The sequence below is a fragment of the Panthera pardus genome, unplaced genomic scaffold, assembly GCF_024362965.1.
Source record: "Panthera pardus isolate Hobbes unplaced genomic scaffold, ASM2436296v1 HiC_scaffold_21, whole genome shotgun sequence".
NCBI classification, from domain to species: domain Eukaryota; kingdom Metazoa; phylum Chordata; class Mammalia; order Carnivora; family Felidae; genus Panthera; species Panthera pardus.
Window position 1 is genome coordinate 47459133 of NW_026526777.1, and position 25845 is coordinate 47484977.

The 25845-nt window shown below is 36.1% G+C and overlaps 1 protein-coding gene across 5 annotated transcripts in view; it reads left to right on the plus strand.

The window, feature by feature from the left end:
• The window catches only part of PLA2G4A (phospholipase A2 group IVA), a 159927-nt gene that overhangs the window by 112526 nt on the left and 21556 nt on the right, over positions 1-25845 (plus strand). For all 5 annotated transcript variants that reach the window (XM_019426657.2, XM_019426677.2, XM_053909207.1 and 2 more), the window contains 5 exons: positions 6079-6216; positions 6305-6397; positions 9844-9915; positions 16945-17187; positions 24904-25088. In XM_019426657.2, the coding sequence (XP_019282202.2) occupies positions 6079-6216; positions 6305-6397; positions 9844-9915; positions 16945-17187; positions 24904-25088 (731 nt within the window). The remainder of the gene's footprint in view (positions 1-6078; positions 6217-6304; positions 6398-9843; positions 9916-16944; positions 17188-24903; positions 25089-25845) is intronic.

A 25845-nucleotide genomic window follows, 5' to 3' on the forward strand; every position in this document is an offset into this window, starting at 1 on the left:
TTTTCTGGTTGGACAGACTATTCCATGAAACTAATATACATTCCAGTTACTAATATACCTTCATTTAAATTAGTAAAATAAAAAAGAAATTATTAAAAAGTCATGAATATAATCACCTCAATTTTAGTTACTCATTCCTCAAGGACTTTTAACAAAATAGCATGCTTTTAGGCAATGCATATGCTTTTGCTTACTGCTTATATTTTCATTAAATTGGGTAACATGATATATGTTTATCATTCAAAGCACCATTTTCGTCTTTATAATTCAGCATTCAAAAAGTACTAGTCTATGCTTCTGGCAGCTGGCGAACAAAATACCTCATATTGTTAAATCTCACATGTAAATATTTGTTTTCTCTGTGGCTTTGCTTCTTGTTGGGTGCTCTAAAAGTATGTGACATCATACTTGTGGGGGCCTTTGCTGGTCCTAATCTGCAATGTGGTAGCATTTCTGACTGTAGATGGTAGGGTTCATTGTAATTTTAGGAAAAGTACCTCAGTGAAATCAGTCACTCCATGAGCTTAAAAAAGTCATTGTGAATGGAAGGTAATTAACAGATTTGTAGCCAGAATCCTTTTGCAAATTTTACAAGGTCTCACTCTTTTCGACTGACTATTCCCAGGCAAGAATTTTGAATTGTTTATAGAAAGCAGTGCACCTGGAATTCACTCATTCTAATCTTTATCAGTTAATTGACTAAAACATTCGTCATGCTTATGATTCAGAAATCACTTACTATATTTATTATCTTATTCAATTTTTACTATAACTCGGGAAGTGAGGTATTTTTAGCTCTGCTTCTTAGAAGCAAAAACAAAACCTCAGAAAAATTAAATGATTTGCACATTGCCGCGTAGAAAGTAAGCAGCAGAGCTGAGGTTTGTTCGCAAAAAGCCCTTGTTCTTTTTATTAAAATAATGGCTTCTCTGGTTCCTGACTGTGTAGACGTAGTATGACAGGTGCTAAGCATGAACTCCCCTCCCCCGCCCCCACAGTATATTGCCCCTGTTCTATAAGACCTTATAATCTGTTTGGGAAATCTGCGATAATTGTTAAACAAGTTAAGATACAAGAAAGAAGTTACTGTGCATTGTTCCCTTGACCAAGTTACATGCCTTTTTTAGTCTCAGTTTCCACATCTGTTAAATGAGGATGAGACTCTCATAGTGTTTTCACTAAATAAATGATATAAAGTATGCAAAGTACATAAAAGCAGTGGCAGGCCCAAATTAAGTTTAAGTAAGTCTTAAAAATGTAGTGCTCTGTGAAAGCTGTATGAGAAATCAGAGGTCTTGGATCTTAATGATAAATAGGATTTGTATATGAGAGGCAAATTTAATTTTCGAATGGGAGGTAAGGCACGCGGTAGGAGTCTGGGATAACCATGGCTTGTCAGCAGCAATTGGGAGCAAGATCTTGAATGTAATGTAGTTCAGAGGGAGAGGTGAAATTTATTCACATAAGAAAAGTAAGTGCCATGATGAAATTGCTTTTGTTTTGTTTTTGCTTTCCTACAGCTGTTGTTTTTTGAGGTCCTGGAATAATTGGAGATAGGTTGATAAATCCTCCTAGTAAGCTAGTCAAATCTGTGCATAGCCAAATAAGCCATTTTACCCCACAGCATTATGCTATGGTCAAATAAGCACTAGACTAATTTGGAAGCCTTGTCTTATTTCTGAGCTGAAATACATTAGGTGGGTCATTTAATCTGATTCTTATTTTCCTCGTTATTAAAAAAATGATATTAATAAATATCAGGTTTATATTACACAGCTGTTAAGACAATCACATGAGACAGGCAGAAGACAGAATATCGTAAAAGAGACCTAAAATATAATAGTGCTATTACTATTGTTAAAATTGTGATGACATTTTGACAGTTACCTTTTTTCATTCTTAACTTTGAAGCAGTAGCAATTCTCAATAGAAAATCTCATCGAGAAAATTAAAGAACAAGTAATATTTCAGCAAGTGAATATTTTGGATTCATTTAGAATTGGGAAAGGCCGTTTTATGTTCAGTTGGTCATCTTTTGACCTGGATGTGTCTTATTTGGGCCATCTGCCTAACTGTGATACTGGTACCAGGATGAGAGATACACCATTAACCTTCATTGTTAAGCTTCTATGATAAGGAGATTCAAAGCTGTTTCTTCTAACAGAGTTGGACAAAGCCATCAAGCATTAGTTCTGTGGATCTTATACCCGATAAGACACTCAAAAGTGTATGTTATGAAGGTTCAAGTAGCTTGGGTTATTGAAGGAAAAAAAGGAGACATGTCTATACTTTATTCTTTTAAAGTTTGCTTAGATTAAAAGTGAATATTCAAGGGAAAAAGTTGAAATATTATCTGAATAATATTTTTAAAAGCCAAGGAGCCAAATTATCTTAGCTTACAGAAGTTTGATCACCTTTATTTCAACAATATTAGAGAATGTTTTTCTTCCCTTTAAACATTTTCCTCTTTTGAAGATTTTAAACAAACAAACATTCATTGTTTAAACTGTTAAATATTTTTGACTCCTTCACTTAACTAGACTGCTTTCGTTTTCATTTCCATTGGTCAGTAAATTGCATTTATTGAGTACAACTTACCAACATCATGTTAAATTCTTTGAGATACCGTCAGAGTAAAAATATGGCATTTTTCCTCCAGAAAGTTACAATCCCATTAGCAAGACAAAAACAAAACATGAAAAATGAAAGAGCCGTACACATAGAATATTATGATCTGTTTTTTTAGTATATGTGCTGCTGAAGTGAGCACGAATATTATGGTCTATCAAAGTGTGTAGAACTGATCTAAGTGTAAGATATCGTACAGATTTATTACAGTCATACGGACAGCTTTATGAGGTGATGGAGCTCCGATTCCATTTGAACATGGAAAGATCTATCAAGTGGAGGTGAATAGTCCTCTTTGTGTGAAACAGGATGAGAAAATGCTCGGAAAGAGGGTCAAAAATATGTTTTCAAGAGCAGTAAAAAGAAACCAGACTTAGTATGAGCCGGTGAAGGGTGATACATTTGGGAAAATTATTAGTGCCAAGTTACAGAAAGATTTGAATTCCAGACAGAAATATTTTTCTTCAGTTATGAAGATAGTGGGAAACATTTAGTGTTTAGGGGTAGGACAATGAAATTATTTAGTGTTTTTGAAAAAAGTATTTTGTTGATTCATATGGGTAGATTAACAAGGAAGGAAACCGGAAGCAGTGTTATCACTGTGCGTTTGTAATAAAGTCCTGGAACTAGGGAGATACTGATAAGAAGAGCAGAAGACGGAGGTGAAAAGCCCAAAGGTTATCAGTGAAAGGTGGTCATGGATTGGTTTGATGTGAGTGAGTAAAAGAGTGGTTTCAATTTTTGAAAAATTTCTTTTTGAGGGCTGTAATAGTGTTGTTTACCAAAAGAGGTAGGCTAGACTGGGAGGAAAGGTGATGAATTCCTTTCCAGGCAAGCATAGTGGGATGCGACGACAGTGTATGTAAGTGTAAATCCACAACAGGAAGTTGGAAAGGAGTAGATGGAGGTGTGGGAGAGAAGTTCAAGTTTGAAACATACGAGTTGACAGCAAAAGAATAATAGTCACGCACTACCATGGTGAGTTCTTGACTAAGGAATAAAGAGCAATCTTACCTTGAGAATGCTTTAATTACGTGTACACAAACCACAGCATTAATAAAGATGAGATTACTCGAGAAGTTATTGTGTTTCAGTACCCAAGATAAGGGGATGAGATTCAGAGATAGGTAATTACTTTTAGTGATACAGAAATTTTCCTAGCAGCCTCTGATTCATTGCTAGTCATATCTCACTAACTCCATGTAAATCATTATAAAGCTCATCACTTTATGAAGAAAGGTATATGTGCCACTTGGCTTTGATTTGAAATGAATTATGTGTTCTCATCACAACTGTGATTTCATAACTTACTTCACAGAAGTAGAATGTTATGATCTACCACTGAGTAAGCAATAAATATACACCCGCAATCCCTTTTCTAAAACTAGAGATAGATGTTTTGGAATTCAGAACATTTTAGATTTTAAAGTTAAAAAAAAAAAAAAAATTGCCGTGTATGGTACATAATAACCGCTGGGGATCTTATAATCAAATAGAGTGATTTCTGTAATAGAATGTGTCAATATGCATATTTAGTGAGTTAAAAAAAAAAAGCCATACATCATTCAGGACTGTTTTTTTCTGCTGAATGAATTCAGGTCAGATTTTACCACCAAATGAATAGCAAAAAACTTTGTGGAGTTTTAAGTTATCTGGATTTTGGTTTGTTTGAATAGATTTTTAATAGTTTCAGAAAGGGGAGTGGATAAAGGAGGGCAGAGGGTTATGGGTTAGGCAAGGGTAGATAATGGTGGAACTTCATAGAGGATGGCCAATGAAAATTGACCTTGAACTAAGGGATAAGAAGGAGCAAGCCTTGTAATTGCATAAGGTAATAGCAAGCATTAAGGCACTGCAGTGTCAGTGAGCTTTCTCTTGAGGAACATTAAGAAGATTTGTGTGGCTCAAGTGGAAAGAGTAAGACCAACATAATGGGAGATTGGTTAGGACATGAGGTCAAGAGGCACTAGCCAGACCACTAAGAAGCCTTGTTGACCACATTTTTGTGTTCAGTGTAATGGAAAGCCATTGGGAAGCTTTCAGCTGGCATTAGTGTGCTGTGATTTCTATTTTTAAATTTTTGTTCTGGCAACAGATATCAAAAAGATAGCAGGGGAACAGAGAAGGGATGTTTTAGAAGACTACTGGGGAGATCCAGGGAGGAGGGTATGACAGCTTGTACAAGTAGGGTACAAATGGATGGTGATCCATGATGGACAAATGGATAAGCAGCCAGTTTCTAACCTTATCTGATAAGAGAGTCTACAGAACTTGAGTTTTTGTATGTAAGATATAAAGGGGAAAGAATTGTCAAGGATAAAGTATATATAGTGGTACGAATATATGAAAAGTAGTGCCATTTACCAAGAAAAGGAAGACTGAGAGAGAAGCAAGTGTAGGAAATGGGTGTCAGAAATGGGAATTCTTTTTGGATGCATAATTAAACATAGTGATAGCCATGGAAATACATGAAATGTAGTAGTGGCTACCATTTATGGAGTGATTAAGATGTGCTATTCCTTCTTCTGAGTTCTCTACATTTTTAAAACATTTTTTAATGTTTATTTATTTTTGAGAGAGAGACGGAGTGTGAGCGGGGGAGGACAGAGAGAGAGGGAGACACAGAATCCGAAGCAGGCTCCAGGCTCTGAGCTGTCTGCACTGAGCTTGATGTGGGGCTCGAACTCACGAACCATGAGATCATGACCAGAGCCGAAGTCGGATGCTTAACAGACTGAGCCACCCAGGCGCCCCTACATTTCTTAACTCATTAGATTTTCACAATTCTACAGTCTCCTGATTTTATTCACATCCTATAGATTAGGGAAGTAAGACGCCAAGAACACAAGTAATCTACCCAAGGTTGCACAGTTAGTAAGGAGAAAAATGGGATTTGAACCTGGGACTCTGGCTTCATAGCCTCTACTCCTAGAAATTATACTTTATTGACCCTATTACCATGTATTTCTTAAGACACTCAGCATAAAAACTTTGTGTTATAATCTTGTGAGTTAGAACAATGGTTAATAGGCAAAATTAAGGAAAGATAAAGAAAATATTAGAAAACAATTTCTTCTACTTTCATAGTCTACTTGCGTTATCAGAGTTTAATTTCTTCTATCACCTTCATGGATTTTACATCTGAGTTAGCAGTTTTCTGTTTTCCATTCTTTAGAATTATGATGGATTTTATTAAAGATGTCTGAGCTTTTAATGCAAAAGATATTCAGCTTGTACAAATTTGAAGGGATTTTTTTTGTTCTCATTTCAGTAAGTTTTTTCCACTGACTTCTCTACAATGGCATATACATAATAGGCATTTGGTTAAGTTTTAAAAAATATTTTAAATAAATGAAAATAATCAAGGCATTGTTGGAAGTGATCTTTAACAGTGTGCATTTCTGTAGTATTTTCCTACTAATGGATTGTGCCTTTTAAAAATGCTTTCAGATTGGGTTGAATTTAGTCCATATGAGATTGGCATGGCTAAATATGGTACTTTTATGGCTCCTGACTTATTTGGAAGCAAATTTTTTATGGGAACAGTTGTGAAGAAATATGAAGAAAACCCCTTGCATTTCTTAATGGGTAAGTGATCAAAATCTACTCTTTGTCTGCCTGACTGTTTTAAATCTTGGTGAATTCTAAGTTATTCTTCATTTTTGCTTTATTTTAGGTGTCTGGGGCAGTGCGTTTTCTATATTGTTCAACAGAGTCTTGGGAGTTTCTGGCTCACAAAATAAAGGTTCCACAATGGAGGAAGAACTAGGTATTGTAAAAACATGTTTCTGTTGACCATATTATGCTAAACTGGCAAATTTTAACATGCATGTATAGACAATTAAATCATCATAAAGACTGTAGTTATTCTGAAGTTACCAATAGCTTGGTTAAATCAACCTAAATATTTCCTGGAAATCATATGTATATTACTTCCTAAATATTATCCTGACACTGAGGTTGTGAATTTCATAAAAACTATCAATTCCTAAGAATAATTTTCAACTAGGCATCTCTATTCCTCTTAGTCATTAAATATCTAAACATACTATTTGTTTCCTTTTATCAAATACAGTTAGTTTTTACAACATTAGACTCATCAGCAGTTAAACACAATATGACACCTAAATTCACACTTGCGGGTTTACTTACCTCTAAAATACTAACCCACTAGAATTCTGTTAGCTTCCTATAGCTAAGTCACATCAAGAAGGAGGAAAAAATTATTTCAAATCACATCTAGTAAATGAACACTAATGGTTTTCTTTAAATCTAACTTCCTGTCCCATAATAAGTTAAAATATAATATTTACAAAACTTGAAAAAGTAGACCAACTCATTTGAGGACCAGTGGTTTTCATTCGTTATAAGATTAACGACAGGAACTTTTATGTTTTGTTTGATGAGTAAATTTGACTCAAAGCAAACAAAATGAAACATACCTTCAGTGTCTCCCAAGTGCCGACCCTGTTTCCTTATGGCTACTTTGATTGGCTGTGGGAAGGAACAGTGAATGCTAAATCTGAATTGGGAGTCAGCCCAGCAGGGACTGGGGAAGAGGGTCCTGTAGATTATCCGCACACTAACTACCTACTGTCTCTTCTCTGCCATGAAATATCACAATCTATGTAAGGATAGAGTTAACAGAATAGCATAAATGGCTTTTTCAACAATCAATTCATTTGAAGAATACTTGGACGTAAAAAGCTTAATGTAGGATTTTTTTTGACAAGCTGCCCTTAGCTTTTCCAGGCAGTGACAGTTGATTCAATTAAGTTTTATATGCAAAAAAGAAAAAAGAACACAATTGTAACATTAATTAATGCACTACAAATTGGCTTATAAGTAGTGTTATTCATCCTGCAAAATTGAGTTTAGCTATTTGATATGTGTATTATGTTCACAGCAGTTCTCCATGGTCCTTAATTTTTTTTATTAAATAGTATCATTTGTATTTTTGAGTAGCTCTTGATAAGTAATAGAGAAGTGATCTTAATGATTGCACTAGAATGAAAGATTTTAAAATAAAAATAAAAACAATAAAGAAAGCACTTTGCCTTCTGTCCTCTGGGCAGCACTCACTTAACAAGCAGTCAGGGTTGGTGGAAGTTTTGAGCCTGCTCCGACCTTAACTTACAGAGCCACCTTCTCTTAAGAGTAACTATAAAGCCGAGTGTATCATGCTGAAATGTTCTGACTTGACTTTTTAAAATGAACATCACAGCGCAGATGGATAAATAGCCACCTAATCTTGCAGAAATCACTAACTCTTCTCAAAATTCTGTGAAGATTTCAGAATAAAAGAGGAAAGAAACAGAAGGAGCCCATGTTATAATGCTTGCTTCTCTGAGCTCCTTCTCTGTTGAATGATCCAGATACCTCTAGAGCTTGTTATTTTTTCCTCCGATGGCAGGAAGAGAATAGGACTGAAATAACAGATCCGAAGGTGGGTGAGACAATGGCTGAAGGCCAAGAAAAAGGAGAATGTTTATATTAAACAGTCTTCAGAATATTCTTTGCTGTTGGATGTTTCCTTTGAGGCCAGTGGTTTGGCGGCCTATTTACTTGTCCTCTGTGTCAGACTGTGAGGGGTATTATGTGCTTGTGATCCAGGATGCGTGTTACCTCAGATTAGGTAAGGCTTTCCAGAAATGAGACCAGAGAGGTGACTGAGGGGAATCTGAAGACTCCTGCTGATTCTTTTCATCCACTGGCTGATTAAAGTTTACCTCTTAAAGGGATGTTCAGAGGTTGTTTCTGTTTTTGCTTTTTCCCCTCTGAAGAATGACATTACGGAAAATTGGACTATAATCCGATAACTCGAAATGAAATTCTTCACATTTTCTCAAGGAATTTTGAATGTGAGCCATCTATGCTTTTGAACAGATGGAGCTACATATCATACCATAGTGATGGACAATAGATACGTTCAAATATTAAGCTGTTCATCTCTTGAAAATATCTTTGTAAAATTGAATGATATTTTGGTGAACCATTTTCTTAAAGGAGAGTATCAAGTTGACCGAAAAAAAAATGCTTAAAAAAAAAAAAGAAAGAAAATTTTGTTCTGCCAAAATATATATAGGACCAAAAACATACCTAATGTATATGACACCCACAGTGGGTCATTTGCTAACACCTCACCCTCTTCTGTACAACAAAACTACTTTCTGTAATACTCATGAAATTAAATGAATAATATTAGTCTGTGAACACTGTCTTTTATTGAATTTCATATGTGCAATCATACCAGTAAAATTAAATAAATCTAAAAAGTTAACCTACTACCTCAAGCATTTAAAACCCTTCTGTTATATACTCTCATTCAGGTATGTGACATTTATGCAGATATAATAAACATACACAGAGTAATATGGGGAAACTATATGTTATACCTATATTTCTCCAAGTTTAAAGCCCCTAAATGATTCTAGAACGGAAAATTAAAAATTTAGAATCAGGGTTTTTTTTAAATAAAAAAAAGTCTATTGACTCATAGAAGGAAAAAAAAAAGTCACTGTTATATAGAAAGTGGTTTCATGTAAGTGTCCGAAGAAAGTTTGATTCTTCTACAAATGATAATAAGGATGGTCTGTGTGTTCTAAAAAAACAATGACTAGTTATTATGCCAGATTTTACTCCTGTCTTTGTTTTAAGGGTATATGGTTTCTAAGTTTTAATTTTCATAACTGCCCTCTTAATATGTTCTGAGAAAGCACAAATTTTTTGACACCAAAAGGCACATTTCAATAAACAATTTTCTGTATTATTGAAAATCAAAAGATACCTTATATTAGTAGCTTTCATTCATTTTGAAGGAACTGTTCTGTAGTCTTCCTATAGATTTTGGCTTTGCCCTGAATTTTCCCTCAGAAACAGCCTTAAACATATTTAATTAAAGAAAATTATATTGTTTTGCTATAACAGGAGCCTCCTGTGACCAAGTTATTCTTTCTGTCAGAATTAAGAGAAATAAAGATCCTTTCCTTTAAATCATGAAGGAGTAGTTTTAGACTAATTTTTCCCGTCCCAGGAAATTTGTTTTCCAATGGGAAATTTGAAACTATTGAATTAGGTACTAAATTGATCTAAATTTCCACTAATAAACCTAGTAGATCTCACTTGGTGGTTTTCCTCAGATTACTTCCTTATGATAAGTTTAATTGTGAGCCTTGACACCTGAGATAGTCCAACTGTTTTGTTTTCTTTCCACAGAAAATATTACAGCAGAGCATATTGTGAGCAATGACAGCTCGGATAGCGATGATGAATCACAAGAACCCAAAGGTAAGGGAATTTGCTCTGGCAGAGGTCCATTAGAAAAGAATATGAATGTTGTGTCTGATTGTCTCACTGAGTGCTATCGAATTGCAGCGTTCAGTTCACAGAGAAAATCAATGTTGTATGTGTAATAAAATGTACAACAGAAATATCCCTTATTCTTTTCTTTTTAATAGCTCAAAATGTTATCCATGGGACAAATGGAGAATAAACTAAGACGGTAGAAGTAACGAATTCTAGGTCTGATTAGAGCACCAGGCTTCTTGGCATGAAAATTGTGATATAGGAACATTTTCTAAGTTTATTTATTTATTTTGAGAGAGAGAGAGTGCACACAAGCAGGAGAGAGGCAGAGAGAGGGAGAGAGGGAGAGAGAATCCCAAGAAGGCACTGTCAGCACAGAGCCCAGCATGGGGCATAATCCCATAAACCGTGAGATCCCAACCTGAGCCCAGATCAAGAGTTGGACACTTAACCAGCTGAACCACCCAGGCGCCCTCTTATGGGAACATTCTTACATGGCTTTAAAAGTTAAAATTTTATCTTGAAAAGTTTTATTATTGATAAAGTATCATGTGAAAACTTCTTCACACTCCCTGAGCCTTACCCCATTGTCAGCAATCTATCTTTTAGGAAGAGATCGGTGATAAAGTGGGGGAGAATTATCAAGAACTTTTTATTGTATATGTTATTTCTGAGTGCAAATGAGTTCTTTCACACTTCGACAAGGCAGCTTTGAGCTTGGTGTGGATCAGGACATCAATGATGAAGTCGGGGCAGGGACAAGGTGAGGATCAGGGATATTTGATGCCAATGTTATGTGGTAAATGGAGTGATTTTTACATTTTATAACAACTGGGTAAACATCCTACAACAGTTTGAATATGATCACCTAGATTTTAGGAGATATTAAGTGCTTTCTTGCTCTAAAGTTCAAGAATTCCTCCAGCCGTGGTGTAGATGTTGGAAGAGCCCGTTTAATCCTTGCTGCAAATCAACATTTTCACGCCTGAGCTGTGACTTACTCATCAGATGAGTTTGTATAACCTAGGAGAAAGGTACCTTCTCTGCAAAATTCAGCAGCTACACAAGCCCACAGCTTGGCTAGCATGTAGTTTCTTGTAACGTTTTTAAAAAAATAACCTTTCCCTGGGCAGACAGAACTTTCCACCAGGCACTAGGTTTGACCACTGCTCGGTTTGCACTTCAGTCCCAATTTGCCCACTGTCCGGCTGCTTCATGCAGTCAGTGATTTGCCTCATTACATATAGTAGCCAGGTCCTTAGGCAGGAACCCTGCGCTGGAAAGAACTCAGTCCTAATTCCCTCTCCTTCATAGTTTTAATTTTAATTTTTTTAGTTGTTCAGGTCTTCAGGTCTTTTTATTATTATTATTATTATTGTTATTATTTTGAATTTCCTTTTAATGAAGGGAGCTAGCCAGTACAAAGGGAATAGACAGCATATGTCTAACATTTCTAGAACTGATATTGACATAAGGACTATCAGATAGACATAATAATGGCTTGTTAATTATTAAGTAAATTACTATAGATGGTCAGTGCATTTGATCACCTCTGGTTACCCTAGGGCTGAGAAGTTCAAAGACCCTTTGAACATGGCTGCTTTGATTTTAGTACCAGCCTAGTTTGGTGAAGGCTGTTGAGGATTATTTGGGGATTTCTAGTATTAGCTCTTAATATTCATTTTCTTCCTTTTAAATAAAATGTTTTTATAGTAGTTTTAGATTGACAACAAAATTGAGCGAAAAGAACAGAGAGTTCCCATATACTTCCTGAACCCCCACACACACAGAGCCTCCCCCACTATCAACATCCTATATCAGAATGGTACATTTGTTATAATCCATGAACCTACATTGACACATCTTTATCACCCCAAGTCCAAACTTAAGGATTTACTCTTGGTCTCGTATATTCTGTAGGTTTTCACAAACGTATAATGACATGTATCTACCATTATAGTTTGATGCAGAGTACTTTCACTGCCTTAAGCATCCCTCTGTGTTGTTTATTCATCCCTCTACCCCCACCCCACCCCAACCTCTGGCAACCACTCATATTTTTACTATCTTCATAGTTTTGCTTTTTCCAGAATGTCATATTGTTGGAATCATACAGAGTATAGCCTTTTCATATTGACTTCTTTCACTTAGTAATATGCATTTTAATTTCCTCCATGTCTTTTCATGGCTTGAGAGCTCTTTTTTGTTTGTTTTGGTTTTGTTTTGATTTGTTTGTAGCACTAACATTCCATTGTCTGGATGTACCAGTTTATTTATCCATTCACCTATTGAAGGGCATCTTATTTTCTTCCAATTTTTGACAAATATGAATAAAGCTGCTACAAATGCTCATGTTCAAATTTTGTGTAGATATGTTTTCAACTCCTTTGGGTAAAAACCAAGAAACATGATTGCTAGATCATGTGATGGGCATATAATTTAGTTTTGTAGAAACTTCCAGGGGTGCCTGGGTGGCTCAGTTGATTGGGCATCTGACTCTTGATCTCAGCTCAGGTCCTTTTTTTGTTTTTTGGGTTTTTTTTTTTTGTATTTTTTTTTTAAATTGAATTCGAGTTAGTTAACACACAATGTAGTATTGGTTTCAGGAGTAGAGCCCAGTGATTCATGACTTACATATAACACCCAGTGCTCATCTCAACAAGTGCCCTCCTTCCTTAATGCTCATCTCTAATTTAGCCCATCCTGCCATCCACCTCCCCTCCAGCAACCCTCAGTTTGTTCTCTGAACTTAAGAGTCTCTTATATATTCTACACAATATTCTATTGTGTATATATGCACACACACAATAGAATATCACTCAGCGATCAAAAAGAATGAAATCTTGCCATTCGCAATGATGTGGATGGAGCTAGAATGTATTATGCTAAGCAAAATAAGTCAATGAGAGAGAATTTCACTCATATGTGGACTTAAGAAACAAAACAGATGAACATATGAGAGCGGCTGGAAAGAGAGAGGGAAATAAACCATGAGAAACTCTTAATGATAGAGGACAAACTGTGAGTTGATGGAGGGAGTTGGGTGGGAGATGGACTAGCCGGGTGATATGATGGGTATTTAGGATTGTGGGTGTTGCATGTAAATGATGAATCACTGAATTCTATTTCTGAAACCAGTGTTGTACTGTATGTTAACTAACTAGAATTTAAATAAAATTTTGAAAAGACAAAAAAAAGAGTCTCTTATGGTTTGCCTCCCTCTGTTTTTATCTTATTTTTCCTTCTCTTCCCCTATGTTCATCTGTTTTGTTTCTTTTTTTTTTTAATTTTTTTAACGTTTATTTATTTTTGAGAAGAGAGAGAGCATGAGCGGGAGAGGAGAGAGAAAGAGGGAGACACAGAATCTGAAACAGGCTCCAGGCTCTGAGCTGTCAGCGCAGAGCCCGACGCGGGGCTCGAACTCATGGACCGTGAGATCATGACCTGAGCCAAAGTCGGATGCTTAACCGACTGAGCCACTCAGGTGCCCCATCTGTTTTGTTTCTTAAAGTCCACATATGAGTGAAATCATATGATATTTGTCTTTCTCTGACTGGCTTATTTCACTGAGCATAATATATTCTAGTTCCACCCAGGTTGTTGCAAATGGCAAGATTTTGTTCTTTTTGATCACCGAGTAACATTCCATTGTGTGTGTATGTATATGTATATACATATCACATCCTCTTTATCCATTCATCAGTCGATGGACATTTGGGTTCTTTCTGTTATTTGGCTATTGTTGATAGTGCTGCTATAAACATTGGGATGCATGTGCCCTTTCAAATCAGCATTATTTTATGCTTTGGATAAATACCTAGTAGTGCAATTTCTGGGTCATAGGGTAGTTCTACTTTTAATTTTTTGAGGAATCTCCATACTGTTTTCCAGAGTGGCTGCACTAGTTTGCATTCCCACCAACAGTGCAAAAATCAGTGATCTCGGCTCAAGTCTTGATCTCACCTCCAGTCATGATCTCAGGGTTGTGAGTTTGAGCCCCACATTGGGCTCTGTGTTGGATGTGAAGGCTACTTAGAAAGAAAGAAAGAAAGAAAGAAAGAAAGAAAGAAAGAAAGAAAGAAAGAAAGAAAGAAAGAAAGAAAGAAAGAAAGAAAGAGAGAAAGAGAGAAAGAAAGAAAGAGAGAGAGAGAGAGAGAGAGAGAGAGAGAGAGAAAGAGAGAAAGAAAGAAAGAAAGAAAGAAAGAAAGAAAGAAAGAAAGAAACCTCCCAAGTGGCTGTAGTGATTTGCATTCCCATGAGCATGTATAAGTGTTCCTGTTGCTTCATATCCTCACCAGCATTCAGTAATGCCAGTGTTTACAATTTGCACATTTCTAATAGATGTGTAGTGTTATCTCATTGTTGCTTAATTTGTATTTCCCTGATGACATATGATGTGGAGCATCTTTTCATGTGCTTACTTGCCATTTCTGTGTCTTCTTTGGTGAGGTGTCTGTTACCCATTTTTTAAATTGGGATGTTTGTTTTCTTATTTTGAATTTTAAGAGTTCTTTGTACATTTTGGATAACAGTCCTTTCTTAGATGTCTTCTGCAAATATTTTCCCCCAGTCCGTGTCTTGTCTTTTCATTGTCTTGAGGCTTCTTCATTTTTCGTCTTATGATTTTGAGCAAGGTCTTCAGGGATTTTCAACTTTGGTTTCTTCAAATCTATACTGGCATCATTTTACTTGCTGTCATAGAATTGTTATAATTATCAAATTGCAAATGCATACAAAGGACTTTAAGTTGTAAAAGACTATGCAAATAGAAATGTGCTTAGTATTCTAACTAAAAAAGCAGTAGATTATCATTTATATGTTGAAGCCTGGGTTTGTCCCACAAATGATGCCATTTCTAAATGTCTCATAAGGACAGTAGATTTTCTAGTGCAGAGTGTTTATTTAATAATAGCAATAATAATGATGATGATGATGGTAATTATGATGGTGCAAAAGAAGGAAGAGGAGGAGAAGGAAGGAAAGAGGAAGAAGGAGAAAAAGAGAGGGAGGTGGAGGAGGAGGAAGAAGCTACAAATTACTGATTATCTTATTCATATCCTGTGTAACTGAAGATATAAATCATTCACTTTATTATTTATTTATTTATGTACTTATTTATTTATTTTTGAGAGAGAGTGCATGCGAGTGGGGGAGAGGAGCAAAGGGGGAGAGAGAGATGGAATTTTAAGCAGGCTCCACTCTCAGTGCAGAGTCCAGTATGGGGCTCAATCCCATGACTCTGGTATCATGACAGGAGTCAAAATCAAGAGTGGGACACTCAACTGACTGGGCCCCTGGGCACCTCTAAATCATTCATTTTATTTGTTTTAATGATTATTTACTTATTTTGAGGGAGAGAGAGAGCGCGCATGCATGAGCAGGGGAGGGGTAGAGAGAGGGGTCAGGGGGGGAGAGAGAATCCCAAGCAGGCTCCATGCTGTCAGCACAGAGCCCAGTGTGAGATGCCTGACTGAACCACCCAGGCACCACTAAATCATTCACTTTAAAGCCTAATTTGTTCTCATGAAAGATTTTCTTTGTCGTATTTGGCTTTAGAGAAGTGTGAGAGTAGGAAAATGTATATGTTTTTTGTATGTAGTCATCTGAATTCGTTCCTGAAAGAAATATCCATTCATTTACTTAGCTTAGTTAAGCAAATCTTTATGAGGGTAAAAATCAGTATTTATTATGGTTTTCTGTATGTTTAATTAACATTTACTAGAAATTATGAAGTTTGAACATAGACTTTTTTTCTCAAATACACACACATACAGTTTTACATATTGCATATAAAGAGAGTTCCCAGAAATCTGAACAGAGGGATGTAGGCAGGTGGGGTTATACTCGACCACAGTTTTCTTTGATTTGGATTGTGAATGAATCATGTCAATGATAATGATTATGCAGCTGCTGCTGTCACCACAACTATCTCTTCCACTAACTAATGTTTGTTAAGAATTTAATATGGGCCATGCACTTTTCTAAGAGATTTACACAAATGCACTATCTCAGTCTTCACAACAGCCCTGTGGGGTTTACTGATGAGGAAATGAAGGCTGAAAAGAGTTAACTAGTTAAGCAGCGGAGAGAGGATTGAAATCCAGGCAATCTGATTCTGGAGCCAATGTTCTAAACATGGCTTCCCAAGTAACGGTGATATGTGTGTAGGTTTGAAGGAAGATGTCATTTAAGACTGCCTCTTTTGGAAAGTTGCTGAATTGTAAGACATTTTAAAGCACATGTTTAAATTACATGGCTTTAAATTCCATACTTTACAAGCAAGGATGAAATGACTATTTATAGAGTGTTTATTGAGCAGCAAATATGCGTGTTGAATCCTTCAGGTGCCTCTTCTCGGTTTGCATGATTTCTGGATGTTTACTAAACAGGATACAGAACGCAACTTAAGTAATGAAGAGGAGAGGACTATCTACTGTGGAATTTCCCTCTGTGTGTGTGTGTGTGTGTGTGTGTGTGTGTGTGTGTGTGTGTGTAGCCAAGAGAAAAGGAAGAAAAGGACTAGGGAAGGACAGAAAGGGGAAAGTAGCAGTTTGCCTGAAAACCTAAGCATAGACCAAGTAACACATTAAGAACATAACCTCTAGACTGACTATAGGTAAAGGATAAAGTAAGAAAAATTTAAGAACAAAAATTATTAACTGAAATATTTTACTGCATTAATTTATACAAATAAATGCTTGTTAAATCAAAAGCCATAGAGCTTCGCTCTTAATTTTTTTTTATTTTTTAAGTTCATTTATTTATTTTGAGAGAGAGAAAGCACACAAGCTGGGGCGGGGCAGAGAGAAGGAAAGAGCCCCAATGTGGGGCTCGAACTCACACACTGTGAGATCATGACCTGAGCTGAGATCAAGAGTCAGATGCTTAATCGACTGCGCCACCCAAGCGCCCCTAGCTTTGCTGTTAATTTTAACGTTCAGTTGCCCAAAGATTTTTTCAATGGATTTGGGAATCTACACAATGGTTTTTTTTTTTTTTATTTTTCCTTAGGCACTGAAAACGACGATGCTAAAAGGGAATATCAAAATGATAACCAAGCAAGTTGGGTCCATCGTATGTTAATGGCTTTGGTGAGTGATTCAACTTTATTCAATACCAGAGAAGGACGTGCTGGGAAGGTACACAACTTCATGTTGGGCTTGAATCTCAATACATCCTATCCAATATCTCCTCTGAAAGACTTTACCACACAGGAATCGTTGGATGAAGATGAATTGGATACAGCTGTTGCAGGTAAGCACACAACACAAAATCCATGTGTTTGTTTCTCCTAATTCAGGAGATCTGTATTCCTTTCTAGGGAGAAGAAGCCTTTTGATCATATTCAATATTTATTCACATATACTCAATTACAGCTACATCCATGTAATGTGTGAAGGGCTTCAGATTACTGTTTTTTAGAAGAAGAACATCCATTGGACAGGAAAGGGCATAGTTATTTCAGCATAGAAAATTTTCATTGAAACATTGAGGAGGGATCTTAGATCCTCTCTGTAGTGGACAAGGTTCACTCAGAAAACAGGAAACCCTCTCCCTTGTTTAATTGAGAGGGGTTTAAAGTAGGGAAGTAGGTGTTTACAAAATTGCTCCAAGGCTTGGAAGAGCAAGCTCCAGACTGAGCTTCTAGAAATGATTCCAAAAACACTTTAGAATCACCCCCAATAAACGCCCACACAACTGTGCTTGGCAGTAGAAATGGCAGAAATGTATCTTCTGTCTCATTTCCTCCTTTGAATCTCATGTGGGTTTTTCTCCTTGGCAAAGGACAGGTCTCAGCAGAACCAGTGCTGGAAGGGATTCTGGTAAATGGGGTCCTTAGTTGGCCATCTGCTGCCACACAGTAATGCATGCAACCCAAGTGCGTGAAATAGAGTTGAGTTCACCAGTCTCAGTGACCATCAGGCTACTGAGTGTGTCCCTCCAGTTCTCAGAAAGGTTAGGTAGCTTTCTTAAGGCCAGCTGGTCAGAACCCACTCACTGGGCCAAATTCCAAAGAATAATTCCCTTTATTCTTCAGTTCATTTCATGTTTCAAATTAAAAGTTAAATTTGCCTTGGTGACTAATCAATTCATAATAATCTTTCTTATAATGATTCTGTCATCTTAAATCTTTCTACTACATCACACCATCATTTTTTCTGTTAACTGCCCAAATGTCATTTCCCACTCATTTCTGCCTAAGGGCATCAAGAGGAAGCTTTAGAAACTTAAGCGGAATTTTTCCAAAAACCTTTCTTCTACTCTTTGGTTAAGCATCATGCCTATAAAATATTTGTGAAAATTAGGGCATGACTTTAGGTTTGGTGGTGTTTCTCATAGGGCTGTTTCCATTTGTTGCTTGAGCTTAAGGGAAATTGCAAAAGCAGAAGTTGCCCTTGTTTAAACAAGAGGAGTAGAAACTCACTATACTTTGCATTATGTTTATGGCATCCAAGTCTAGGATGTGAAGTATGGTATGATTATATACCTGCAATCCAAACCCTTTCATATATTAGCAATGATAAAAGTCTCTTTGTGATAAAATCAATATCCCATTTGAAAATTCATCCAAAATTAAAAAAAAAAAAAAACACTTGACCATTTATCAGTGACATTACTTGTCTTGTGGCACATGATTATACTTACTGCTGTTATAATCCCCATTCTCAAAGATCATTTAGAATCAGGAAGAATCTTTAGTTATATTCCACTATAGAAAAGGGAGATCAAAGAAAATCGTTCCCATTTTCCAAAATTTATCAGCTGAGCTAGAATGGGGTCACAGACCTCAGCATTGCTCAAAAGCTCTTCCTTTCTGCTACACTCCATGTCTCTGTTAGTCATTGTTTTGCTGATGTAAAATGGAAGTTTCCTTTCTGTGTACTATATTACATCTGTTTTATGTTATTACTTTGATTGCATTTACCCAGCATAGCTCTGTGGTTTGCACAGCATGAATTCTTCACACTGCATTTTAACAACTTCCTGGTAGTTTTGCAATATTTTATGTAGGTTCAGAGGCATTAGGGTTGCTAGATCAAATACAGCAGGCCTAGTTAAATTTGAAATTCAAATTATACATTACACATATAATATATATATATTGTATATATTACATATATAATACACACACACACACATATGTAAATATGGCCCCTACAACATTTGGGACATACTTGTCCTAAAAAATTATTTGTTGTTTGTTTGAAATTCAAATTTAACGGCATCTTGTATTTTTAGTAGATAAATTTGGTAACCTTAGGAAATGCGCGGCTTTTGTTATTTTTCACCTTCTTTCAAATTGTTCTTCATTTTCATCTTCTTTCTTTCCTTTGTTCATGCATTTACACAGTATTTGCAGAGCACTTGCAATGTGTTTGGTTCTAGAGACCCAGTGCTCAACAAGACAAATGTAATTCTCACCCTCATAAAAATTAAAATCATTTTGGACCTTTCCTTAAAGTTTTGATTCATAGGAGGGATTTATATACTCTAGTTAAGAATAATAGAAAAGTAGAGTAAAACTAAAACCCAGCAACCCTGATTCTGGTGGAACTGTGGGACACAGTCCTCACTTCTCTCCATAGTGCTTGGAGAACAGAGTTGTACATCACCTTATCTGACTCCTTTCTTTATTGGGTGCTCTTTGAGGGAAGTCTCATGGTTGGTTCTCATAAAGTAAAATGAGGAAGCAGAAAAATAAATCGTCTCAAAATATGGTATTACACTGACTAACCATTCTTTTGTTGGCCTGTTTTGGAATGTTTTACCCGAAAATTGTTTTAAATTAATGATCTTTGGAAGGAACTTTAAATTTTTTTCTTTGTGTTGTATCTCATAAAAACTCTGTTTCACTGACTTTATATTTATCCAGTTGAGAAAATGTATACGGCCTATTGATTTTAGTCAAGAAGCCAGTCGGGTCAGTGATGAGCTCGTTCAAATCTATAATTCACAGATTAACGTTGCTAAAAAATGACTGCAGATTAGACTGGATTTGCTAAATCGATTAGTGCTTTTCCAGACAGCTCCTTACTAAGGTAGACCCTGTTTATCTCCTGATTATTTCCAAGCTTTAGACTAACTATGTCTGTGGAGCTTAAAGTTAAAAGATGTATCATAAACTATAATCATCGACTATAATCATCTTGGTTCATAAAGTCTTCATAATGAACCAACTATAATCAGCTTGGTTCATAAAGTCTTCATTAAAAGTTCTATTTATTATACACTTTAAAATACCATATCTTAATTAAAACATTCACCAAATTTCTTTCTTTTATTTTTGTACCACACCCCTATGCAAAAAAAAAACCCACAGATTTTAGGAAAACCTTACATTTTGGTTTATCTATGATGATTTTGTTTTTACAGATTAAAATTTGAGTATCTTAAAATTAAAACAATCTCTTAACCTAAAATGAGAAAAAAAAAATAGTGCAGTTTTTGTGCCTATTACCTCACCTTGCAGACAATCTTCTGAAAATAAGAGAAGGTGGATTCCTCTCATTTGTTTACTTCAGAATCATTGTATACCTTTAGAACCTAATTTTGGAGAAGCTGCCCATTAATTACATAACTTCTTTCCTGTTTACTTTTGTGTTTATGTTATTCACTGTGACACATACCATCTGGAATAAAAAATCGAGGCATGAGTTAATTCAGGCCAGAGTTCAATACACAAACAGCCAAACATTTTGGTACATCATAAATTGAATCTGTGTGATGTGTTTATAAAATTACCGTTGCAGATACCTGGAGATACAGTATCTGCAGATACAGCTGAACTGCTTTAAGGAGGTGGTACGTAATTATAGAACCCAGCATGTTTCCATACCTATCAAAAAACCTGATTAACTCACTTACAGGTTTAGAAACCATGTGGGCTTTAAACTATGGGAGGATATTCCTCCGTAGTGGTATTCATCAAACTCTCTATGACATTCTAGTGGATATCATACAATAAATCGGGTTCGAATTCAAATAAATTTGGGAGAACTAACAGCTCCATCCCCCTTTTCACAATGCAGTGGGATACTCTAATGAATTTAAGCAGACTGGCTTACTTAATGTGCCTCAAGTATAGGACTTGAAAAGCAGACTGGCTTCCATTTGAATCCTGGGTGCGCCATTTATTAGCAGGACAGTCTTGGGCCCTTACTTAGCATAAGTCTCAGTTAACAATGGTAGAAAAGTGGAACCAAACTAAAAACCGACAGCCCTGATCCTGACGGAACCGTAGGGCAGTGAGGTTGCAGCAATCCTCACAGTTTATTCCTTATAAAATAGAAATAATAGCTTACTTATAAAATAGAAGTAATAGTGATATCTATCTTAGAGACTTACTGTGAGGATTAAATAGCATCTTCATTAAAAAGAGCTATTAGCCCAAGGCAAACACAATAACTGGCTATTACTTTAAGCTGTTGAAATCCTATTTCTCAAGCCCATTTGATCATGGAACTCTTATTTTGTGTAAAGAACATCTGTTAATATCTTGCAAAACTATGTTGTTTGCAACACAAGTAGGAAACACTACTTTCTGTCAGTTTATTTGGAAGGGTGGAAATACGGTATTTAGTTATGTGCCACAGCTGGGAATTGGCGCACATAATGATTTGTCTCTCAGGTGTTATCTTGGATATAAAAGAGGAAGAGGGACACTACCAGTTTTATGATGAGAGGGAGCAAACCAAACGGAATATGAGAGAAATGGTCTGTTTTTGTAATCTTTTAGCTAAGATTTTAAAAAGCACTATTTATGAAGCCAAAGAAGGATATTTGTGATAATCATTTTACTTTATCGTATTAGGGGAAAATCACTGCAGTGTAAAAAAAATACTGCCACTAATATGTTTTTAAAACTTTTGTGTTTACCTGTGATGAAATACACATATTAATGTGGTTTTAATGATTGACAGATGCATGTGTAGGTAGCCTCTCTATATTGTAATTATTGCTTTTTAAGTTACCCATTGTATTTACTTTTTTTTAATTGTATATGTTTTTTATTTTAGAGAGAGAAAGTGCGAGCAGGGGAGAGGGAGAGAGAGAGAGTGAGAGAGAGAGGCGGTGGGTGGGGGGAATCTCAAGCAAGCTCCACACTCAGTGCAGAGCCCAACGTGGGGCTCCATCCCATGACCCTGGGATCATGACCTGAACCAAAATCAAGAGGCAGATGCTCAACCCACTGAGCCACGCAGGCACCCCTTAAGTCATCCATTTTAAACCCTTTCAATTTTATGGCCATGCCACTTACTGAAGTAACAACATGACCCTATGCAGAAGGCTTAGACCCTGTGGGCCTGTCTTAGAATCCAGACTGTCACTGTGTGAAACTGGACCCCTTGGGTTTTAGTTTCCTTATCTTTAAAATGACACCGATAACACCTTTTTTGGTAAGAGTATTATGGGGATGATAAATATCATATATGAAATTTCTAATACATTATAGACCCTCAAAATAAATGAAGCTGTTTTTAGGAGAAATAAAAGTACCCAAATAATGAATTTCAGCTCTTATTAAAATATTTAAAAACTAATATAAGAAAAGACTCACAAACATTCACATAAAACATTCACATATGTAATTTTTAAACCATAAGAATTTCAGAGGAATAAATATTAAAATCACATTTGATAATATATGTATTTTTCAGTGTTATAATTCTTAGGTTCCAGTTTCTGTGATGGATAGAAATTTAGAATCTTGGCTGGTAGAAAAATACCTTGTCACTACAATCCATACATACTTGATAAGAAAAGAGAATTAACCTAAAGATAATTATTTAAATAATAATTTCTTTTGTCTCTCCTTGCTGGCCTATTTATTCACCTTAGACATAGCAAGACTTTTTCTTTTTTTTAACTTGGCCCACATTTTCATTTAGTTATATAACCTTATTCTTGTCTAAACCACTCCCCCCATAGCCTTTTTTTTTTTTTTAAGCATATTTGGTTTTTTGTTTGTTTGTTTGTTTAAGGTCATTCATTCATACCCTCTCTCATTCAACAGTTCTGGGCGGTACAAATCACCTTGCTGTAAACTCTGTTCTGCTTCGTTCATAAACACACTAATATATGTTTGTAGCATTCACTTGTTATTCAGTATTTTAGGGATGAGAAATTTTAATAAATATGAGAGAAGAAAACACATGACTCTGTGTTAACTGAAGAAACTTAGAAGGATAATAATATTTTCTTAAGTAACTAAACCAAAGTCTAATTTAGAACTGTTTTCGATTTACACGGAATAATCAAGGCTAATTGTCTATTCGGTGCTTTTCAGCTTTTAATGATGATGAGGATTGTGGATTTAATGGGACAGTAAGAAGTTAAAGATTTGCCTAACTTTTGGATCTCTTGCTCTTACGAAACATAACAATAAAATTCACTATATAGTCAGTATCATTCTTACTTAGAAATATATGGAGGAAACTAACATTCAATGGGTTCCCATCATGTGCTGAACATTTTCCTGAATAATAGGTATTAACTACATTTTCAGGTGATTCTAGAAACACAGGTTGGTCTGACCCTCTAGTTTTGATTGTTGCCTCTGTGAAAAGGCTTGCCAAGTGGAATTTCAATGCTTCCTCAGAGATCATAATCACTCTGTTCTTTCTTGAGCATAATCACTCTGTTCTTCTTAACAGTCCACGTGTGAAGGCAAGGGAACAGAACTAAACAATTACAGGTTATTTCATTCAGCTCAGATCACTTCGGTTCTGATCACATTCCTTTTTCCTGGGAAGTGAATGTGGAGCACCACACATAAATGTGAAGAGTAGCATGTTACCATTTTATTCATAAAACAAATGATTTCTAGACCCTGCTACCTTTCAGATCCTCTGTCACCTCATTTCACTGCCCTCTGATACTGTAGCCACACCAGGCTTCTTGCTGTTCTGCAAACATACCAAGTCAGATTCTGCCTTAGGGACATTGCTCTGGCTCTTTCCTCTCCCTAGAAAAAAAAATATCCCTCCAAATTGTCAGCTGGTCAGTTCTGGTCTTCTTCTCAAAGAGGTCTCTCTCATTTATCCACCTGAAGTTACTCCCTATTATATTACCCTCTATCATTTTCTACATTGCATTTATCACTACCCGAACTATTTATCAGTCACGTGCTCTGTTAGAACAGAGTTTGCATCTTGTTCAGCACCTGAAATACAGCCCAAATATTAGCAGACAGTACACGTTTGCTGAATGTATTGGCTGGATTATTTCCTTGGACGCCCATCAGGGAGATGCAGTGCGGGATCCATTCACTCTACCACCCCGCCCCCCCTGTTCTGTACTGTAGAGATGGATGTATTTCATCCTTCATTTATAGATGTCGTCTACCTCACATGTCTGTTATGACTTAAAACCAGATAATGTATGAGGAAATGTTTTTAAGCCAGTAAAGACCTAGGTAATGTGAGGTAAAGCTGTTAAAGGGGTACATAGCTTAGAATTAATGCCAGGGCCTGAGCTAAGTACTTTCCATGCATTGTCTCACTTCATCTTCACAGCACCTTTATTTGATTCTTTTACCTGATGGTACAGATACGGAAACTAGGAGTTAAAGACAATAATTAATTGGCAGCTGCTAAAGCTGGACTCCTGCCCAGCTCTATTTGTCTCCAAAGCCTGAGGACCTAACCATATAAAACTTTATTCACAAACTTACCTTAAAAATATTTTGGGGGCACCTGGGGGGGCTTAGTCGGTTGAGCATCAACTCTTGGTTTCGGCTCAGGTCATGATCTCATGGTTCGTGAGCTCGAGCCCCAGATTGGGCTCTGCACTGACAGATCAGAGTCTGCTTGGGATCCTCTCACTCCCTCTCTCTCTACCCCGCCCCCATGCACTCTCTCTTTTTCCCCTCTCTCAAAATAAATACTATTTTAAAATGCATTTTTTTTATGTTCTAAATAATGTGAAATGGCCATTTAATTTATTCTTTTCTTTCTTCCCTTTTTAAAGATCCTGATGAATTTGAGCAAATATATGAGCCTCTGGATGTCAAAAGTAAAAAGATTCATGTAGTGGACAGTGGCCTCACATTTAACCTGCCATACCCCTTGATCCTGAGACCTCAGAGAGGAGTCGATCTCATTATCTCCTTTGACTTTTCTGCACGACCAAGTGACTCTAGTCCTCCATTCAAGGTAAGGAGAATTTATACAACATTCCATTATCTAACATGTTCATTTGCATGCCTTGTAGATATTTTAGTCCTCTTCACTCCAATTTCTTATCCCTTTAGCCTACTTTCTACATTATGATGAGTAATATTTTAAAAACACAGATGTGATTTAATCACTTCCATTCTTAAAGAAATTTGTAAAATTTAAAAATTTTTAAAAGAAATTTGTAAATGATTTCACATGACCCACATTAAAGTTCACAGTCTTCAACAGAACAAGAATGATGCAATGTATCTGACGTTCAAGGAAATGAGGCTGAAAGTTGGATGTTAGCAAGTAAAAGATAATTAAAACCATGCCAGGGGAATATATACTCTCAAGAAGAGGACAAAAATAGTATCTTGAAAATTTAACAACAACTATCAGGGAAAAATAATGAAAATTAAGGAATTGTACAGTGGTATGAAAACCAGTTGAAGATCTTTAACAACAAGGAAATCTTCAGTGAACTGGACAAAGGCAATTTCAATAAGGTTGTGAGGGGAGAAATCATACTGCATTGATTTGAAGGAGGAGTGCAAGATAGGAAAATGGAGACAACTCTATAGACTGCCCAGGGAAGAAGGAGATGTACTATATCCGCAAGAGGATGTGGGGAACAGGAAAACTATGTGTGTATGTGAACAGGTGGGTTGTTAATAGAAGAGATTTGAGTGTATTTAAATGCTGATGCCTGGGAGTCATTAATGAAGATGTTATTGGAGAGTGGAGAGATGAC